The following is an 18979-nucleotide window of genomic DNA, read 5'->3' as shown; positions in this document are numbered from 1 at the left end:
TGCTTCTGGCTGTTTTCTGCCATTCCTTTGCTCCCAGCTCTAATTGGTACCAGAAGCATTTTCTTAGAAGGAGTTGCTCTGCTGGACAGCTCTTGCCCTGTGTATCGAGACTTTGTTAACAGAGACTTGAAAAGGATCCAGGACCTATCCTGTAAATATTTACATAGATACAGGACTGTCAAAGCTCTTAAATCAAAGAGTAAAGGACAGGAAATGGCTTATGGAACAGAAGAACTCTGTGTTCAGAAAGACTGGAAGGGAAAGAACAATAACTACTGTGATGGCTTCTCCAGAGTTTGCCACCTGGGACTGCCCCCGCAAGTGCTGTGTTCTCAGAAAGGTCATGATCTGAAGTCTGGTGACATCAATGGAAAAAAAATCCCTCTAGTACTAAAAAGTTTTGGATCAGAACTACTTTCTTTCCCATGTGTGAAAACAAAGTTATCTTCACCAGCTAGACCACTTGGTGTCTCTCTTCTGCTCCTTACTTATTATTGCTATTTAAGGAGTCTCAGGATAGACCTAGTCAGGAAAGGGAAGTACATTACTTACAGGAACAGTTCCCGAAATGGGAAAGCAAAACCAGCAGCAGATGCTGAGGAAATATAATGTGTTCTTTAGCCAACTGAACTTTCTTTTGATGTGTTTGGCCAATACTCCTTTTTCTCATTCTGTGACAAAGGATGTTGCCTTATGAGTTCTCACGCAAGCCATTACTTGAAGTAGCATTGTTAGACAGCCTGTACATGATCCTGTGAATCAGGAAGCTGGATTCTTGTGGCTTTGGGGAAGCCACAAAACCCTTCTTGCTCAGGTTCCCCATTGTGGGAGAGTTCACTTGGTCACCCTCAGAAGGCTGCGGTGATGATTGAGGACAGCTTTGGAAAACGCCACGGACATCTTTTGTAATTAAACAACCACAACAAAACCCTTGGCAAAATGAAACAAAATCAGCAAAATTTCTTCCAACCAAAACTTTCCCAGGAAAGAAGGAGTATATTTGTAGTAAGAACAATTTAACGGATTGGCATTTTCTGTGTAAACCGCTTAGGATTGCGAGCCTTTTTTCCATCTGTCTGTGCCTATACAGCCGCGCAGGCTGTGGAAACCTGGGCTGTCCTTGGCCACCGCTCGCTGCCACCAGCTCTGGCCGCCCTGCGCATCCCTGTCCGTCGAAAACCAGGGGTAGGACACGAAGGGCGGCGGAGCCTCTTGCGGCTCGGAACTACAGTTCCCAGCAGGCCGTGGGAACGCGCGGGGAGGGCGGGCGGCGCGCACGCGCACTGCTCTGTCAAGCATGGCCACGGTGCTGTCCCGGGCGCTGAAGCTGCCAGGTAAGGGCTCCGCGCTCGCGGGAGGGACGGAGGCAGCGCCGGCCGGGCCGGGCAGGGCCGGGCCGAGCTGGGCAACCGTGCCCGGGGCAGCCGCTCCCGGGGCCGCGCCCGGCGGAGGGAGGCGCAGGTGCCGCTGCCTGGGGCGGCGGGGCGCGTTGCCATGGTGATGTGGCGCTGCGGGGTGAGGCCTGGGGGCGCAGGCGGGGCGGGGCGGGCTCGGCGGGGGCTGGAGGGGACGGGGCAGCGCACCGGCGCTCTAGGGGCGGCGGAGGGCCCGGGCCGCGGCCCGGTGAGGCGGCTGCGCGGGAGGAGAGACAGCGCTGGTCCCTCTCGGATCCGCTCCTGCCGGGCTCTACCCGCAGAAGCCAGGCCGGGAGTTCGGCGAGTGCCACTGCAATTACCCAAGTGAAAAAATGTTTAAAGTCTGCCTGCCGCCTCTGCACCTTCCAGCCAGAGATCTTCAGCCAGATGAAAGGACATTCAAACATAAGGGACTATTGTGTGCAGTGAGCAGCAGTCCAACAACCGTTCTCTTCAGCGAGGAGATTAAAACGGAATTAAATACCTTGTGAAACTAGATCTTGAGAGCATACTGGTTGCTGTTGGATGGACTGGAGACGGTGCCAACGCACCTGGTTGCATTAACTTCAATGGAAAAGTACCTTGATGCCCTTCTGCACCATGTCTCGCCTTTGGGACAGCCGTGGGACGGGGCCCAGCTGTGCAGGCTCCTCCCTGGCGCTACACACCGCTGTGGGCCTGCAGTGCCCCAGTCTGTGAAGCTGCACTCACTGGACCAGTTGTATTTTTTTTCTTCATCTGTCCCTGTCGGTCGCAGTAATGTCTTCAAGATCCTTCCTGCCATCTTTTAGTAACCCACACCAGGAGTCATTACTTTTAGTTTATCTAGTGCCTGTTAGATCTCATTCAAAGGCATTTTCTTTGCAAATCGGTGTCTTCCTAGTTACATGTATATATGCCTGTCTAAATGGGAAGGAATATATTTTACATGAAGTCTGTTTAGGAAAAGAGCAAACTGGTGGGTATAAATGTGTGCATTAGGGTGTGACCACTGGGGAACTGTGCGGTAACAAGTACAGATCTCTTCCAGGACCTCTGGAAGCAGCATAATCTATTCAATATCTGATGCTGGGAGTCTGATTTGGAAAGATCACAACAGGCCTTGCAATTGCAGTTAAGAAAACCGTTCATCAGTCCTTAGGTTAAATTGCAGAAATCATACCTTTTTGTAGGTGTTTAATTCTTGAACAATGCAGCTTCCAAGAGCAATGAGAAAGCTGAAAGCCTATTGCTGTATCTGTTTTTCCTGCTGCATCTCATTAAATTAATGAAAAATCAATATGTGGCAACTTATCTCCCCATGGGCCGAGAGATATGTCTGCAGTACCTACTGACTGTTGCCTGCCAACTGCTAGAAAAATAAACAGAACATGAAGCGAATACAAAGGATACTAGAATGAGACATCATTGGAATAATGCTGAGAATTGCACTCTATTCCAAAGTCCAAAATCTACTCTTTCCCCTCCAAAGTGAGTGCAAAGAAAACCCTTTCCAGTCAGTCAAAACCAGAAAAAAAAAGGATTACAATTAATACCTTTCAAACTATCAGCACTAAAAATGAATATTTCATTATGAGTGTGACCTAATTTCAACACAGGTCACCTCACAGATGCCTCCTTTTCAAATCAAGATCACACGATTAATCTGTTCTTCACTGAGAGGTCACATTCTTCTATTGCAATAGCAGCAAGAGCTGCCTGCACAACAACTAGTGTTAGGCAAATACAGAGGGGATTTTCAAAGTCATAAAGTGCAGTTTAGAAACTTACTGCCCTTGAAAGTCAGTAAGTTTGGGGCGTGTTCTGCCTTTGAAAACCTCCATCTTCATTATTTGCTGCTTCTTCCGGTGGCTGCAAAAAAAAAAGAAGACCAAAAAACCCCAAGGTGTTGTGACCAGTAACGTAGCCACAGACCACAAGTGGGTGGGAACCTCTGTTTTATCACTGGTGCCATGAAAAAATGGAATACAATTTAAAGTAGGTTAAAACACAAGGTGCTTTATTTACTGTACATATGAGGAAGGAGGGAACACAGAGCAGTAGAGAAACTGACTTAGCTGATATTAGTTCTGTAACTGTAAAGTAGATTCAAGGTTTATATTCACTTGGAGTCGCTCTGGAACAGACACATAACAAAATGTGAGTTTTACAGATCTGGTACATACATAAGGCCATGGAACTGCCACTAGCTTTAGCACAGAGACTAATTTATCAGGAAGGCTGTGCAGTGATTATTGTTTCAGGTGATATGGTGAGAGTTTGACCAAGAGGCTGGCTCGGATCTTAGCATTTCTGCTTCCATGATGGGAAACTGAAAACTACGTGTATTTTCTGACACCTGATCACTGGCAACAGAGTCAGTTTGAGCTTTCTCTTGATGGACAAAGTGTTTTCCCCCAGCCTGAGCCTTGTTGTTGACCAGAAAGGAAAGAACTTGACTTCTGGAGCACATAAATAAACCATAATTCTATAAATGGTGTGAGACTGCTCTGTTTTCTCATATTCTTTACTGGTTTTCTATGTTTATGTATGCTTTTCTGTTGAAAAATCAGTTGGGAATGATTAGGGGAAGCCATGTGTGATGTCCCTCCTTCCCACAGCAAGTGACCTAAAACTCAGATGAAGAGTCATGTTCGTTCTGCTCTCTCTTCAGCCAAGGGAATCATGAGTTACATGTTCTCTGCACTGCAGGGCAGCCTTGGGAGACTGAGCTGACCATGTTCTTGCCAGCTCTCCAGATGCATTCCCTAAACACCTACAGATCGGTTGTTCTCTCTGAACAGTGGAAATTAAGTGTTAGAAGCCTCTGAGATTACAGTGGAGTTTTACATGTGCTAGGTGAGTGCTCCAACAGCTGTTGTTAACGTGCAGTATCTTCACTCCTTTTGGCTTTAAAAAAAAAGGTCAACAGAGCATTTTATTCCTGATTTTATTGAGTGGCTATACCTTGTGGGAGTGCTGGATAAACTTTTGAGGAAAGATAGGGCAAAGGAGTGCCAGTTTCTGGTTCCTCGTCAGGCTTAGACATGGATAAAGACTGAACAGCTCTCTGCCTTATGGCTCTCCTGCAGTTCAGTAGATTCTTTCCTATATAGGTCATCAAAAGCTGTCATTACTGTGTAGTAGCTGTTTTGTAGTTGATGATCAGTGGTTCTCAGCAGGACAGTTGTTCCTGTTACAGATTATAGTTGACATCACTGTTGATGTTGCCAACATCACTGTTGATGTTTCCAGCATCTCAATCCCATCTGTTCAAGGAGTGGGTGAGCCATAGTTTTGAGGTCCTTTCTGTCTTCTAGAGATCCAGAACAAAACTGCTCCAGATAAAGTTCATTATGACCAATGCTTTTAGTTGCCCCAAGGATGAATCGCAGGTTTCGATCTTGTAGGTTGATTGTCTGGAATTGAAAGAATTAAACAAATCACTGTATATGTGAAGTGTAAGTCTGCTTTGAGTTGTTTCAGTCAAAGTTCACCAGTTTCCAAAACTGGGAGCAGTCTAGTTAACATAACTGTCCAACTTTGACTTCTCAGGCTAAATACCATTTACTCTGCGGCCAGCCACATTTTTTTCATACCATTCTGACCTGGCTTGAACTGGTCCATCTGGATCTGTAGTTAGAAGCTGCAAATGCCCTGTCAGTGTGGCCTCTCTGGTACTTTTTTTTTCACTGAGTAATCTTTCAGTCACTGTCAGCACAACCTACTGTATAGACATCTGTGAAACTTATGCTGCAATCTCTGAGCAGAGTCCTGTGTACCACCGAGGTTGGTGGCCCTCTGTGAACTCAGAAGATGGAGCCAATCCTAGCAAGCCTTCCTGAAAAGCCCACGCTTTGAGTGCCTGTTTAGAGCAGACCTGTGTGAAACAATGCAGCGTGCCGCAAGGATGCACCAGACTGACGCACAGGAATGCAGCATCTCTTGCCTGGGTGCTCTGCCTCCACAAGGAACAGCTTTTTGGGGTGTGTATGTGCACCAGATTATTTTGATGTGACTCTTTTGTAGAAACCCTAGTTCAAAAAGGAAGAGTCTAACTTAGATATGTGATTTTGTTGAATGTTTTTATTTCCTCCTGTTCAGTGTAGGTGGGTTGTCCTGTCTGTTCCACTTAGTGTGGGACATTTGGCTTTTAGTGGGATTGACAGTTTTTCTTAAATCCTAAAACTGACACAATACCATTTATAAATGGTTCTGGAAAGAGAGAGAAATGAGAAAGGAATGAGATGCACATGCTCCAAAGTACATTCTAGATTATGCAAAATATATGTATTGCACTAACTAGACACTGCAGTACATCTGTAACTGTTGAGTCTGACAAGAAAACCAGAAGTTAGGGATATTATCTTATTCAGGATGAAAAATCATGAAAGCAGTTAAATTTCTTCTCTGTAAAGCCTTCCCATCCTCTTATTATGAGAGGGTTTACAGCTTTCATGTTTTTGCTTATTATTTATGCCTTTCATGTATCACTTCAGGCATCTTTGGTAAAAGTTAGTTCCGGTCTCAGATCAGCTTTAAGCAAACGGAAATGAGGCAGATATCTGGGATAGCAAAGTCCCATCTTGGAACAGGAGAGAGGGAGAAACAGACTTGAGACTCTGCAATCATCGGAGGAGTGGCCATGGCTCCATGCCCAGCCTGGTGGCACAGGGCAGCTCCCTGAGACGTGATCCTCCACTCGTAGTTCAGGGCAGTGACTCTGCGTGATCTTGCCTGTACCCATAAACAGATGGCGCTGGACTTAGGCCAGTATGTATGACCGATCTCTGTACCTGCCCTCACCACACTCCCTGTCTAGGGCTTAGGGGAGAAGTTGTCCATGTGCCAGGCATCTGTGGAGCAGACACCTAAAGCTAAGCTACTTTCTCCTACCACCACCTGAAGGGATCAGTACTAAGTTATCTAACTCAGCCAGGCCAAGTACAAGCTGTTGGCTTGGCTGGGAGCAGGAACAGAGCAGGTGCACTGTGGTTGCCTACTGCAGGTGCTGGAGCATTCCCTCTCTCAGAGCTGAGTCATGCAGATAACTTGGTGTTTTAGAGGGGCAGACCGATCCCTCCAGACACCAACATGTTACTGGCCCAAAAGGACAAAATCACTTTCCTCTCATCTTCAGGGAGTTGATACTCATTACCAGCACTTCAAAGAAACCATGCACAGTGGTCTACTTCTATTCCTCATGAAGCAGGATGGCAGATGTGGCACACTGAAAGGCAGCAGTGCTGCTTGGACCAGACAGGAGGAGGAAGTGAAAAATTAGTTACAGAGGGAGGCCTCCTCAGAGAACATAGACTACAAGTGAAGAGGGGCTGTGTTGGGATTAGAGGCTGGCAAATGCCAAAGTTCAGATCCTCAAGACAGTGCTATGCTTTAGGTACTCGGAGCATGAAGCATGACTTCATATTTGTGTATCTCATTACTGAACAGGAAAGTATTAGAATTAGATCAGCCATAAATTCTATATATATACACATACGTATCTGTGTGTATATATATATCTGTATAAGTTATATAATATACACACATATATACACACACCTTTAGGTGAGTGTCTTGGTTTGAGATACCTAGGTGAACCCATGACAGTGAGGGAAATAAACTGTCAGCATCTTTTCTCCTGCAGCTGCTACTCTGAAACGTGAAGAGACTCTGTCTTTTCTATTGCACTTCTTACTTGGATCCATGCAAAATTCAGACTGCTCTGTCATCTCTTTTGTATTACTCTCCATGGCAGCCTTTTCTCCACTGAGATCCTACAAAAGTGAGGAACTCATGCTTTATTGTCTCTCTCCGTCTCTTTTGTCAGGAAAGAAGAGCCCGGACCTTGGGGAATATGATCCCCTCACTCAGGCTGACAGTGATGAAAGTGAAGATGACCTTGTACTCAACATCCAGAAGAATGGGGGGGTCAAGAATGGGAAGAGCCCTCCTGAAGAGATACAGGACCCTGATTCTGATGTGGAGGTTGGGATGACAAAGCAGCATACATCAGAGAGCACGCCTGAGGGTTATCCTGCAGAGACGGCTGGGAGTTTGGAGCAGAAGGCTGCTCCCTCCCTCATGCCATACCTGCGCACAGCGATCTTTTTGCTCACTGTGGTGATCTCGATGATTCTTGTGTTGGTGTGTGCGTTTCTAATTCCCTGTCCCCCTAGAGACTTGCATAACACCTGGAACCGCAACCTAGGTCAGGGAGCAGGTGAGAAAGCCCCAGGAATGGCATCTGCTGTGGGGGAGGTGGCGGCTCCCAGGCTGAGCATCGGTGGGAGAGACCTATCTGGGAGAGTCACATCAGAGCAGAGACCCTTCCTCACCACTACAGATGCTCCGAGATAATAGACAGGTGGCCATGTCCTGCTCACTCTTCAAAAAGAGAGCCTGTGAAATCTGGCATCAGTAGATAACAGTGTCACAAAATTTTGTTTGTGCCAACATCAAAAATTATTTTGACTCTTAGCCTGTCTTGCCTTTTTGTCTTGCTGGTGTGCTGTGGTCCAGGTGGGGATGGTTCAGCTCACTTTAAAATACAGCCTGGATTTTACGAGCACCTCCACGCTGAAATATGTGTGTGTGTTTCAGAGGAGAAGGGATAGAAGTCTTTGTGTCTACTAACTAGCTTAACTAACTTTATTTAATTGTCTTTTTGCCCTGCTTGAATCGATAAATCATCAACATTTGAGATATTTTGTTATCCTCTACAGGCCACTGGTAACATTTCTAAAGTTTTTCCCACTCTGGCTTCTTCAGTAAAGTAACACTGGTTTGTGAAATAATTTCTATCAGGTCTAGATATGTCTCTCCCTCCTTGCCTTCTGCCCCTGACTTCCAGATCTAACTGTTTCATACGATACATGTCTCCCACATCATCTCAGAAACTGAAGTGGGAAACATAAATTTTCGGGTAGCTGCTCCATTTTTCCTTTTCCTTTCTCTGACCCAGATGCTGCCTTTCCATGTGGTGAGACATCTTACTGTGGTATGAGCTGCTTGGCATTGGTGGTTCCCTGGCAGACTTTGTGAGGCTTGGCTGTCCATGAATCTCTTTTCTGAGCCAGTCCTACTCTCCCAGTGTGAAAAAAAGAGCTTTTTGACAACAGTGCAGCCATTCTCTCAAATTGTTGCAGGTGGTGTGTTATCTCCACTGGAACTGTGTGATGTGAATGGCGATGGGCTCCCTGACATCCTCATTGTCTTCACTGCCTTGATGAATGCTAGTGTCATGGGTAAGCACCACACGTCCTTTCCATTCCTCTTTTTTATGTGTCAGTACAGACCCTCATATGTTTGTCTTACACACCTGAAGAGTTCCTGCTGCTGCAAATCTACTGCGTTCCTCTTTTCAGAGTTCCTTAAAATTGCTGGTGTACTGTGGGTGTGGTTGGTCATGCTTATAATTTTTATCTCAAGCTTGTGCTTCCATACATTTTGGGTCAACATCATCTGTTTGCCTTTATGTCATCTTGTGGCAACTCCATCTCTTTGTTCTGCATTTGTGCACACCTGACTTGAGAGCAGAGCTAGAGTGATCAGAAAGCACTGCTCCACAAATCGCAATTGGAAATCAAGTGTGGTTTTCTGCTCGTTGTTATTTCTCAGACTCTCTCACAAAAGAGCTCAGTCTAACTATAACTCCATTTTACAGGCACAGAAGGGGAAGGACAGAGAAGGGAAGCAGCTTGATGAGGGTCACAAATGAGATTCGGTGGTAGAGTCTTGACTCTTTCCTGATCTGTGGTCGTGTTCCAGGCATTTCCAAGGGTAGTTGGAAAGAGAAACAGTGGTGGCCAAGCTGACTGTTCTTCTAAACTAAACAGACTTGCCAACAGGGAGCATTACAGATTTTTTTAGAGTAGCTGCAGGTCAGTGTTGCAGGAAACACCTTCACTTTGCTGTCTTTTTTCCATGTCACTCCATATACTTGCCAGCCTCCAAATCCTTGTCAATTCACAGATGATGGGGGAAGCTACTGTGCTGGCTGTTTAGCTGGTATCACCCTGCTTCCTCCTCTTGGCTGCTTTGCTTTCTCTGTTAACCCCCACAGCACTCAGGTAACATAGCAGCAGCCTGCTGATACTGGCCACTTTAACACAGAGGCTGCCAAGTGCAGTGGCATCCTATTGCACTGGCCTTCTGAAGCCCTGGAAGTTGCCAGCTGCCTGATGTACTGTGTCTGCCCATCCTGGCATCGCCTGATATTAGGTGAATCTGTTCAGTCTCAGAGACATATTCAGGGAGCAAGCATGCATTGCACAGTCTGAGAAAAATTCTTAGGGGAGCAAAATGCCTTGGCTCTTTAAAGAGTGGAGTAATAAAAGTATAGTTACACGATAGGGAAAATGCCTTTCTCCATGGTCCAAGTGAGTCTAATATAAGGAAACTTATGAATGGAAAGAAAACTGGGTAAGTTTAAAAATAAGTGAGAGAGGGAGATACTGTCAACATAAAGGTGCATTTAGTTCAAATAAGTTGTGCCTGCGTTCGGTATTTTTGCCATTGCATTGTATTTATCTTTCATCACAGATATAGATACAGTTCTCAGCATGCTCTGAATTGAACTAGTCATACCTTATTGCCTCCTGGGCTATAGTTATGCTGGAAGAAAAAAAGCAGACACTAAAATGGGTGTAAGCACATCATGACCCTAAACCCACATAGCTGGACATCAACCCACCTGTAGCTTGTGCTCAGTGTTCACACAGTGTCAATTAGAGATAAGCTTGGGATAGGTACTGGGTGAAGTTAGCTGTTTCTCCAGCTTGTACACAGAACACCTGTGAGCTACATACAGGAGTTAGTATTCTTGGTCCCTGTCAACATCATAAAGATAACTTGGTCTGGGGCAATCCCTTAGCATAAGCCACATGATTTTCCGTTTGAGAAGAGAGAAGGTTTGATTTAGAGAATGGACTCAGACTGTGTTTAACCAGTGGCACAGATATGCCCTTTCTGTAGTCAGGTCATGTGTTGCATGTGTTGCTAGTTAGACAGAAGTTGACTGGGGCTGTTGTTATTTTGAAAGGTATGGGAGTTCATCTTAAATTGTGGTATGACCATACTAGGTGAAGATTACAGTAACCACACGTACAAATGGGGGAAGGCTGAGCTAAAAGTTGTTCACATTTGGAATCAGAGCCAATAGTCAATTGAAACAGCACAGAGTACTTTATTTTACAAATTTTTTTGTGCTAACTGATGAATTGGAAAAAGAACCTTGAGTTACACCAATTAGTTGGATTCAGTCTGTTTTTCCCAGTAATAAAACTCATTTGTAGAACAAAGGAAAAAGCTCTCAAACTGCCAATTCCCTTCTGTTGCTTCAGAATTACAAACAAGCCAGGACTTTCATGACTAGATATCTCCCATAGGAGTCACTTAAGGTTTCCCTTTGGTGCTAGCTGTTTTGTTGAGGCAGAAGGGATGAGAAGAATCAGTCTGGTTTGACAGCAGTAAATTTCATATGAGGAAGTCAGCACAACTGAGCATGTTGTCCCCAGGAACTTGGTTCTCTGTGCCCAGCTGATCACATTTCTTGCTATGAGCTCAGGTCCAACTACCATGGTTGTCTGCACTGTTGACTGGAAGCCCAGCTTGTCTGGAGGTTACTGCTCGTCTCTGCAGGCATATTCAGCCATGGAGTGGGATTTGACCTCTGCTTTCAGGCAGTGTGGATTTGGCTGTCTTGAGCCACTCAGCTCCAGGAGGTAGAGCTGGAACTCAAGCACAAGGACCGAAGGCAGCATGCTCATAGCCTCTGATACCAAGGGATTACACTCTCTCTTTCTTGCCTCTTCTAGGTGTCTCTAGACCCTCCGTAACTGTAGTGGCACTTTCTGGTATGAATGGCAGCACCTTGTGGTCCATCCAGCTTCCAGAGGAGACTCGGAGTGTGCATTGCAATGGGCTATCACTGGGGGCAGCTGCAGAGCCTGTCTGCCTTGTTACAGGAATATCAAAATTCCTCAGCCTTCTCAGTGCTTCCACAGGTAGAGTCAATTACCAACATATTACAAATATGCTACTGATTTTTTGTTTGCTTTGGAGGACTAACAAACATGAATGATTCATTTCTGGCACTTCATGGTAACTGTTAGTTAGTGACACACAGGAAGGAGTCAAAACACTAATGAGTTTTTAGTTAGATGTGAAAAGAGAATCCAAACCATTGTGGCTCTGTGGCAGCATCTTCATCCTACCATCTCAGAATATTTAAGTGTGTTAATCTTATCTTGTAGCATCCCCATGTCATAAAGGATATGTAAAGTCTATTCTGATCAGCATTGAACTCACGACTTACCTAACAGCACTGCAAAGCTGAATGACATTCTTGGAGAAGTTATATAAGGATATGCACACTAGCCAGTCTGCTGGTTTAAAGGTAAACTGGCAGGAGAAATGGACCTGACTTGAGAGATTACAAGTCAGAGTTACAATTTACTGAAACAATTAAAATAAATGCAATGATACAGAATAAAAATTGGTTTTAACCTACAAACCCCAGATATATAACCCAACACCCTGGGGCATGAACAGAATGGTGTTCCTTAGCCCTTGTGCTGAGCGCCACATGGTCGCCCTGAGTACAGAGTAAAAGAATGGTGGTCGCAGTCTAGGTGAGAGTGGCAGTCACAGTCCTTTTGAGGTTCTGGTCTTCCTCTGGTTCTGACAAGTAATACCAGAAGTCCCAAAACCCCAAGATTATATACACTCTGGTTCAAGTGAGAATGCCCAATACCTCCCCCAGGGCGGGGTGTTTCACAATGGGTGATTTAACTCTGTATGTCATGGGATATTTTTTGAGTCTTTGATGGTCTGGGTCCTTGTGCCAGTCCCTAATGGCTATTAGCAGACATGAGCACCCCTCAGTCTGGGTGTGAAGGTGCTAAGGCCTCCCCAAAGGGAAGTTATCGCAGCTGACTCACTGGTGTGAAGACAGAAGCATTCCCGTGCCTCCCAGGGTTCTCTAATGCCCAGCTTGCAGCCTGAGGTGTCAGGTGTGCCATGGGCAGCTGCTGCAAGCGATCCATTATTAACAGTCCATCAGAAATGAGATAGAGAGTGTAGAATACACAGTTTTGGATACCCACACAGTGATAAACTGTGTAACTGCTGTAACTAGGACAGCCAGGAAACCTTACAGAGAAATTAGGACCATAGAAGAATTGATAAGATGTGAATTAATGTTGAATTTTTAATCACTTGATCATGTGCACCTTTATTCTCTGACTGCTGTTTGTTCTATCAGTAATTCACTGCCAGAAATACTCATAGGTAGGTTTAGGAATGTTTTTGGAATCTGAACAGAGAATGGAGACCTTGAGTTTAAGCGACAGATCCAGTCAATGAGCAGTGGCATCTACCTTTAAAATGCTTTTAGGGACCAGATTACTTGCACATGTTTGCCTAGTCAGGGCCATTAGGTGTCTGCTTTACCAGCAGTAGTAGTGTTATTAATGTACAGGTTTGGCTTTTAGTTTACTTTGTCATACAAGGTCAAACGCTATCCTACAGAGCAGCAGCAGCAGCAGAAAAGCATTTTTAAAGACTGAAAAAGCAGAAGTGTTGGCAAAAGTTTGATGGAAAAGTAAAAGCATTGAATTTCATTTTTTCCCTTTCTTGGGGTATTTATTTGCAAGTTTGCAATCTGGTTTTCATGAGTTTCCAACTGGGTCCACGCTGGACTGCTGAACCATTTGACATCATGTCTGCTAACATGCTTTCACCCTGAGGTGGAGTGAACATGGCTATGCTGGAATGGTAATTTGCTGCTGGGAATTTAACCGAGACACAGATTTGCACTTTGAATATCAGAACTGCCCATCTGTTCCCTTTCCTCACATCTACCTAACCTTTACTTCTGGCTGAAGCAAACAACTGCTGTCCTACAAAGCAACACTCTCATTTAGGTTCTCCTTTCAAAAATTAACATGAAATATTCTCTGGTATTTCAGGAACTGTTTAGGGCTTAGGTCTTTCTAGAGAGATGCTAAGAAAGAAGCACAGCAGAGGCCTGACTCAAAGACAATCTGAAGAAATGCTTCCCACTGCAGCTTGCTCCAGTTTGTAGATTTCTCTTTCTCTTCTCCAAGAATGGGGGAAACAATCTCTCTTGCTGCCTCCTTCAAGATTTTGTGCAACCCTCTATGGATGCCCTCTGGTTCCCCAAGTGCTGCAGGTCTCTTTCATCCTGTTCTTCCCACAGGCAAGACCATCTGGACGCTGAACTCTATCCACCTTTCAAGTGGAATCCTGGCTGCACCGGCTGCAACTCTTCCAGATGTAGATGGAGATGGGATTAGGGACATTGTTGTTCTGGCTCTCAAAGAGACACAGGTACAGCATATCCCTACTCAAAGTTTGGAAGGACCTTGACAGGGAGCCTGATGTGGTAGGACTGTAACGGGTGCTGCAAGGGCCCCTAATTTTCATTCCCGTGCTGAAGCACACCCCTTTTCTTCCAGTAGATCATAACAGTGGGATGAAACAATAATAACACTACCTGCATTTCTTGACAGCTGGGAAAAAACAGAAGGGTCATTATTTACCTCTGTCTGAGATTTGAGAATTATCTGTTTCTGTTCAGTGAATTTATGGTTTGAAGTGAGTGTTTAGCAGCAGTGTAGGGATGGATAAAACTTGGTTGTAATAATGCCAAGGTCATGGGTTCAATCCCCTATGTGGGCCATTGACTTAAGAATTGGACTCGATGATCCTTGTGGGTCCCTTCCAGCTCAGAATAGTCTGTGATTCTGTGTGTGATTTCTGGAGAAAGGAGCATTTAGCTTATGCAAAAGAAAGAAATACTTGTGTATTGTGTTCAGATGCAGATTGCCTTTATGCTCATCCCTCCCCACAATTCTAACATTGATGTTGGTTGTTAGAGGAGTTCAGGTTTTGAAGTCCCTTCCATATTTTATGCATTTCCATCAAGAAAAAAACATGAATGTAAGATGCCCAGGAAGCCAGACTGAGCAAAGAGAAAGAGAACATTAGCTAGACCTTGTTGAGGGGGAAAAAATTCAGTGGAGCTTCAGGCTGTGGGGCTGGGGGGAAATTGAGTGCATAGGTACATGAAAGCTCTGATAAAAATCTCTACATCTCTCTCTTTGCAGCCTGATGTGTTTTTCATCTTGGTATCAGGAAAGACTGGGACTGCTTTGGGTGGGCCTGTGAAGTACAGCACCAATGGAGAAGGGAAAGTGATTGGCCCCCAAGTCCACATCACCAGCCGGGGAGCCATCTACATCCTGTTTGGTTTTGGTAAGATGCACCTTTCCTCTCCAGCACTCCACCTTACTGAGAAAACATTTGTTTTATCTAAAACAGTTCAGAGCATGGCATGGGTATTTCTACCATGGCTTCTGCTGTACAAAATAGGAGGGCATAGGAACAAGTCTCACTGCCATGGTGTGGAAAAGTACAGGAGCACAAATACCTGCTATCCTGGAATACCTTGGAGTTTCCCAAAGGCACATCATGCCACAGAAGTTCCAGCTCTGGACGTTTCATTGCCTTCGACTACAATTACAGTGGTCCCAATCACCCTCTTCTACTAGGTTAGCTTTTCCAGTCAGGACTATTCATCTTTATTCTTCCTGACAGGTAACGTTCAAGCAGTTGCCCTGAAGGATATCTTTACCCAAGCCAGAAACCAGGACAGCTTTCCTGCAATGCTGCAGCAGGAGGAGCCAGAGTGGGAAAAGCGCAGATCTGTCAACCTGTCAGAGCTCATTGACATTTACAGGTAGAAGATGGACTTGTCATCTTGCTCCTTCTGGGAGAGGAAGGGAAGGGTAGGCGCTCCTTGCTGCTCCTAGAGGTGGTCTCTTCTACTTTAATACTATCCTTCTGTTCATTGTCTGGTTGATAACTGGGAAATACTGGCAACAACCCATAATTTCCTCCCTGTCCTGTGGTTGTCCTATCGAAGTGCAGACTATGGTAAAAGGGAGTCCTTAGCTGTTCCTGCTCCTTGTTCCTTTCTTCAACCCTAAAATTGTAGTTGAAGGAAAAAAAAAGGTGTTCCCAGCTAATGGAGTCTCTTTGGGAAACTCATTCTGTTTGGGCCTGAATTTCTCAGCTCATTCTTTACTGCCAAGTTGCGGTGCAGGTCAGCCTGGATAGGAATAAAGGGAGGGAACAAATATAAACATACAAACTCCATGCTTTTCATAATAAGTCACAATGTTCAGAAGGCCCCACACTTGAATTTAGCTCCCTTAACTGAGGAATCCCCATCACTTGGGAAAAGATGGACTTCTCCAAGAATAGTTCAAATCTTACATAAGATGAATTGCCATGTGGACAGGCAGGTAGTGCTGAGATGTGTAGATACAAGCCTTGGTCTCCTCTCTGCTTTCCATTTGTCCCAGTGGGGGTGTTGACTTCCTGCAGACAATGAAGACACCTGACACAAACTGCAGCAACCTGCTCATCACAACTAAAGAGGGCTTGATCCTACTGCAGGGACAGGACCTGGAGCCCCGCTGGACCCTGGAACTGCAGAATATCAGCAGGTTACTTACTGGGAACATTTTTCTGTCCTATTTCTTCCTGTATCGTTTCCTGCCATGCAGTTGTAAGCACATGTACTCCTTAGAAAGCAATTGACAGGAATTCTCTCAGGTTTGCAGAGGAATCTAAGAACTAGAGTTGTGTGTAGTTGGGCAAGTGAGTAGGAGCTCAGGGGAGCAAGGAACAGAAGACTGGAAACTTGAGCTCTGTGCTTTGAGTGATCACAAATACGGGGCTTGATTCAGGTATCCCAACACTGACGTCATGGGAATGATGTAGCATTGGAATTCAAGAGATTATTGGTGTGTGATTCAGCCCATCTGCTGTCTAGGGGTGCCACTTCCCAGCTCGATGGAGAGAAGCAATTACATTAATTGAGTGTTTAGATGAGATGTCTTGAGTATGGCCCAGAGATCTTAATGTTCCTTGCAAGCACTCTGGTGGCAGTCAGCACACCATCTATACTAAATGTAAACCTTGAAATAATCCTGCTCATCCTCTAATACCACACATGGAAATTAACTAATTTTCCAGATCTTGCAGGTTGATAATAACCAGCAATTTCAGCTTGCCTGGGATTAAATATTTGCAAAGGTCAGTTGGGCACAATTGAGGAAAATTACGTGGGAAACAAATTGCTTGCTCTGTTATCTAGAATTAAAAAAGCATCTTTAAGCTCACTGTTACCTGACTGTCAAGAGCATAAATAGGAAGAAGGCATTAGAACTTCATTAAGGAAAAAATAAATTGGTGTTCAAGTATGTTTGCTATTCAGGTAATATCCACGTTCTCGAGGGCTGATGGGTGACATAAGCAACGACTTTAGGAATGGCTAGTTGATCATGCTGTGGGGAAAGGAAATGGACTAAAAGAGTTTGGGGCCCAGAATCTGCAGGTTTCAGTACGTGTATGAAATCTAGTTTAAAGGGTAAGTGTGTACTGACTAAGCAAAGCCACTTCAGAGATGCTGTAGAATCAGTTATATGCAAGAAATTTCTAAATGGACTCACTAATAAATTGGAAAGTTTCTTTGGGTATAAATCAAGAAGGGCTGAAAACTTCTTTGCTAATATTGGTGAGGCTGGAAGGCACCTCTGGAGATTGCCTAATCCACTTACTGCTCAAGCAGGCTCGGCTAGAGCAAGTTACTCAGGGCTGTGTGCTGTCAGGCGTTAAATATCTCCAAGGATGGAGACTTCACAATGTCTCTGGGCAACTAGTATTCCATGTTGCTGCTCTCTAGCCCTGTTTTTCCTGGTTCTGTGACCTTCCAAGGGACAGAGTACAACATATGTAGAGGAGCTGCCAGAGGGACATTGAAAAATAATGAAAGCAATTCTTGTTTAAGGCCACTGTGCTGAAGTCCTGGACTGCCTGTTTTCTGAGAGTTAAGAAAGACAAGATCTACTAGGCGGAATACATCATGGACAAGCATTTATTTAAGAGGTTTGGGGGGTTTTGGAACTTAGAGAAGTTCTTAAACAACAGGCTCAGGGACAAACTCAGATCAGGGGTGTTATCACAGAGTCAAACAGATTGAAATCCTTGTCAGTCAAAGCTTACAGAGCCAACTGTGAGCCCCCCTTTTCCTGGGTAAACTTGTCCCAAGCACACTGAGCCAGGCAGAGTCAGTCCAGACCTTTAAGAGCAGTCTCTGAGAAACACAACATGGATGCTGCATTTCTAGATAGCTTTTGACAAGATCCCTGGAAAACTATAAAAGAGAATCAGTAGTCATAAAACAAGGGTGAAGTTCAGAGACCATGAAATTGAGTAAGCAGTTGCAAATTGTGTTGTAAATGGATGTTTCAGATGAGAGAGGATTAATAGCAGGTTGCTGTGGGGATTACTGTTGGGCAGGAATAATTACTAGCCTTCTGGTTCATTTGAGAAAGTGCCTAGGGGATTTTTCACTTGATTGGTAGCATCTGATATACATATGTCTGTCTGCATTCAGTTTGTGGGATCTGCCACTGACTGTAACCCATAAGGGACATGAGAAGAGGCACCTTAAGAGATGTTTTGAGTTTGTGCCCATAGGATAGAATTACTACTTCCTTCTGCTACTGGAGAGCTTTCAAGCTACAGGAGTGTCTTGTGATACTGCCTTGAAAGCATTCATTCTGGTTACCAAAGGTGTCTGTAAAGCAAATTACATTGTTTGATGTCATAGGTATAGTCAAGCCACTGCTGTACTGTGGCATTGCTGTTCAGGAACCATTCTGTCATGCACATTTTAAAGGAGAAGCTAGAAAAAAATAAGTCTGGAAAAAATGCTTTAGCATGGAAGATTTAAGTCAGTGAGTTTATATGATCAAAGAGAATCCTGAGAGGTGAGTTTACAAGCATGTGTAAGAAATAGGAGCTAACAGGCATTTTAGTCTTGCCATAGCAAGAAAACGTGCCTTGAAGCAAAAGCTGTTCATGTTCAAGAAAATGAAAATGCAAGCATGTTTCTTTGGGTTAAATTAATGATTAGAACTGACTGTCATGAGAAGTAAGGAATTCATCTCATTTTTGTATTTCCATGGCAAGCCTCATGGCTGGTAGATCTAAGCAAAGTTGGCCTACTGATACTTGATTGGGTGAAATACAGTAATCTATCATAAACAAGAGGAGAGAGGACATACTCAGATGATCCTGTCTTTAGAACCTTGCATCTAGCTGTGGTGAATTGAAGGAAAACAGAGGCAAGACTTGGAAAGCCACAGGCAAGCAAGATTACTGGTTAAAAAACAGTTATAATGAGAGATATAAATGTATTGTGTCACCCAGAAGGGAGAGGATGAGAGGGGACTTCGTTTAACCTGCTGAAGATGATAAAAAGGCTTGTAAAACTGCCAGCAATAAGAAAACAAGGAATCATGGGCTAGTATTAATGATGAGTATATTAAGATCCATTTCACACAGCTCAGGAAGCCTGGGAAATCCATTTTCAGCAAGAGGTCAAATGTACCAATGTATTTTGGGAAGACTGGGTAATTTTTTTATAATCATAGCAAAACTGCACTGGTTCTCATGCTAAGGAAAGAATAATAGAGGATCATGTC

The 18979-nt window shown here is 44.4% G+C and overlaps 1 protein-coding gene across 1 annotated transcript in view; it reads left to right on the top strand.

Moving 5' to 3' along the window:
* Positions 1–1250: 1250 nt before the first annotated feature.
* FAM234B (family with sequence similarity 234 member B) overlaps positions 1251–18979 on the top strand; it is a 23031-nt gene continuing 5302 nt past the window's right edge. Inside the window, exons 1-8 of the mRNA XM_071551941.1 lie at positions 1251–1334; positions 7225–7617; positions 8543–8641; positions 11213–11401; positions 13618–13748; positions 14528–14675; positions 15018–15159; positions 15788–15931. Coding sequence (XP_071408042.1) covers positions 1298–1334; positions 7225–7617; positions 8543–8641; positions 11213–11401; positions 13618–13748; positions 14528–14675; positions 15018–15159; positions 15788–15931 — 1283 coding nt within the window. The 5' untranslated portion in view covers positions 1251–1297. The remainder of the gene's footprint in view (positions 1335–7224; positions 7618–8542; positions 8642–11212; positions 11402–13617; positions 13749–14527; positions 14676–15017; positions 15160–15787; positions 15932–18979) is intronic.

Source organism: Pithys albifrons, chromosome 3 (genome assembly GCF_047495875.1).
Source record: "Pithys albifrons albifrons isolate INPA30051 chromosome 3, PitAlb_v1, whole genome shotgun sequence".
Lineage (NCBI taxonomy): Eukaryota > Metazoa > Chordata > Aves > Passeriformes > Thamnophilidae > Pithys > Pithys albifrons.
The sequence above is the reverse complement of the archived record's forward strand: the minus strand, read 5'-3'. Positions and strand labels throughout refer to the sequence as shown.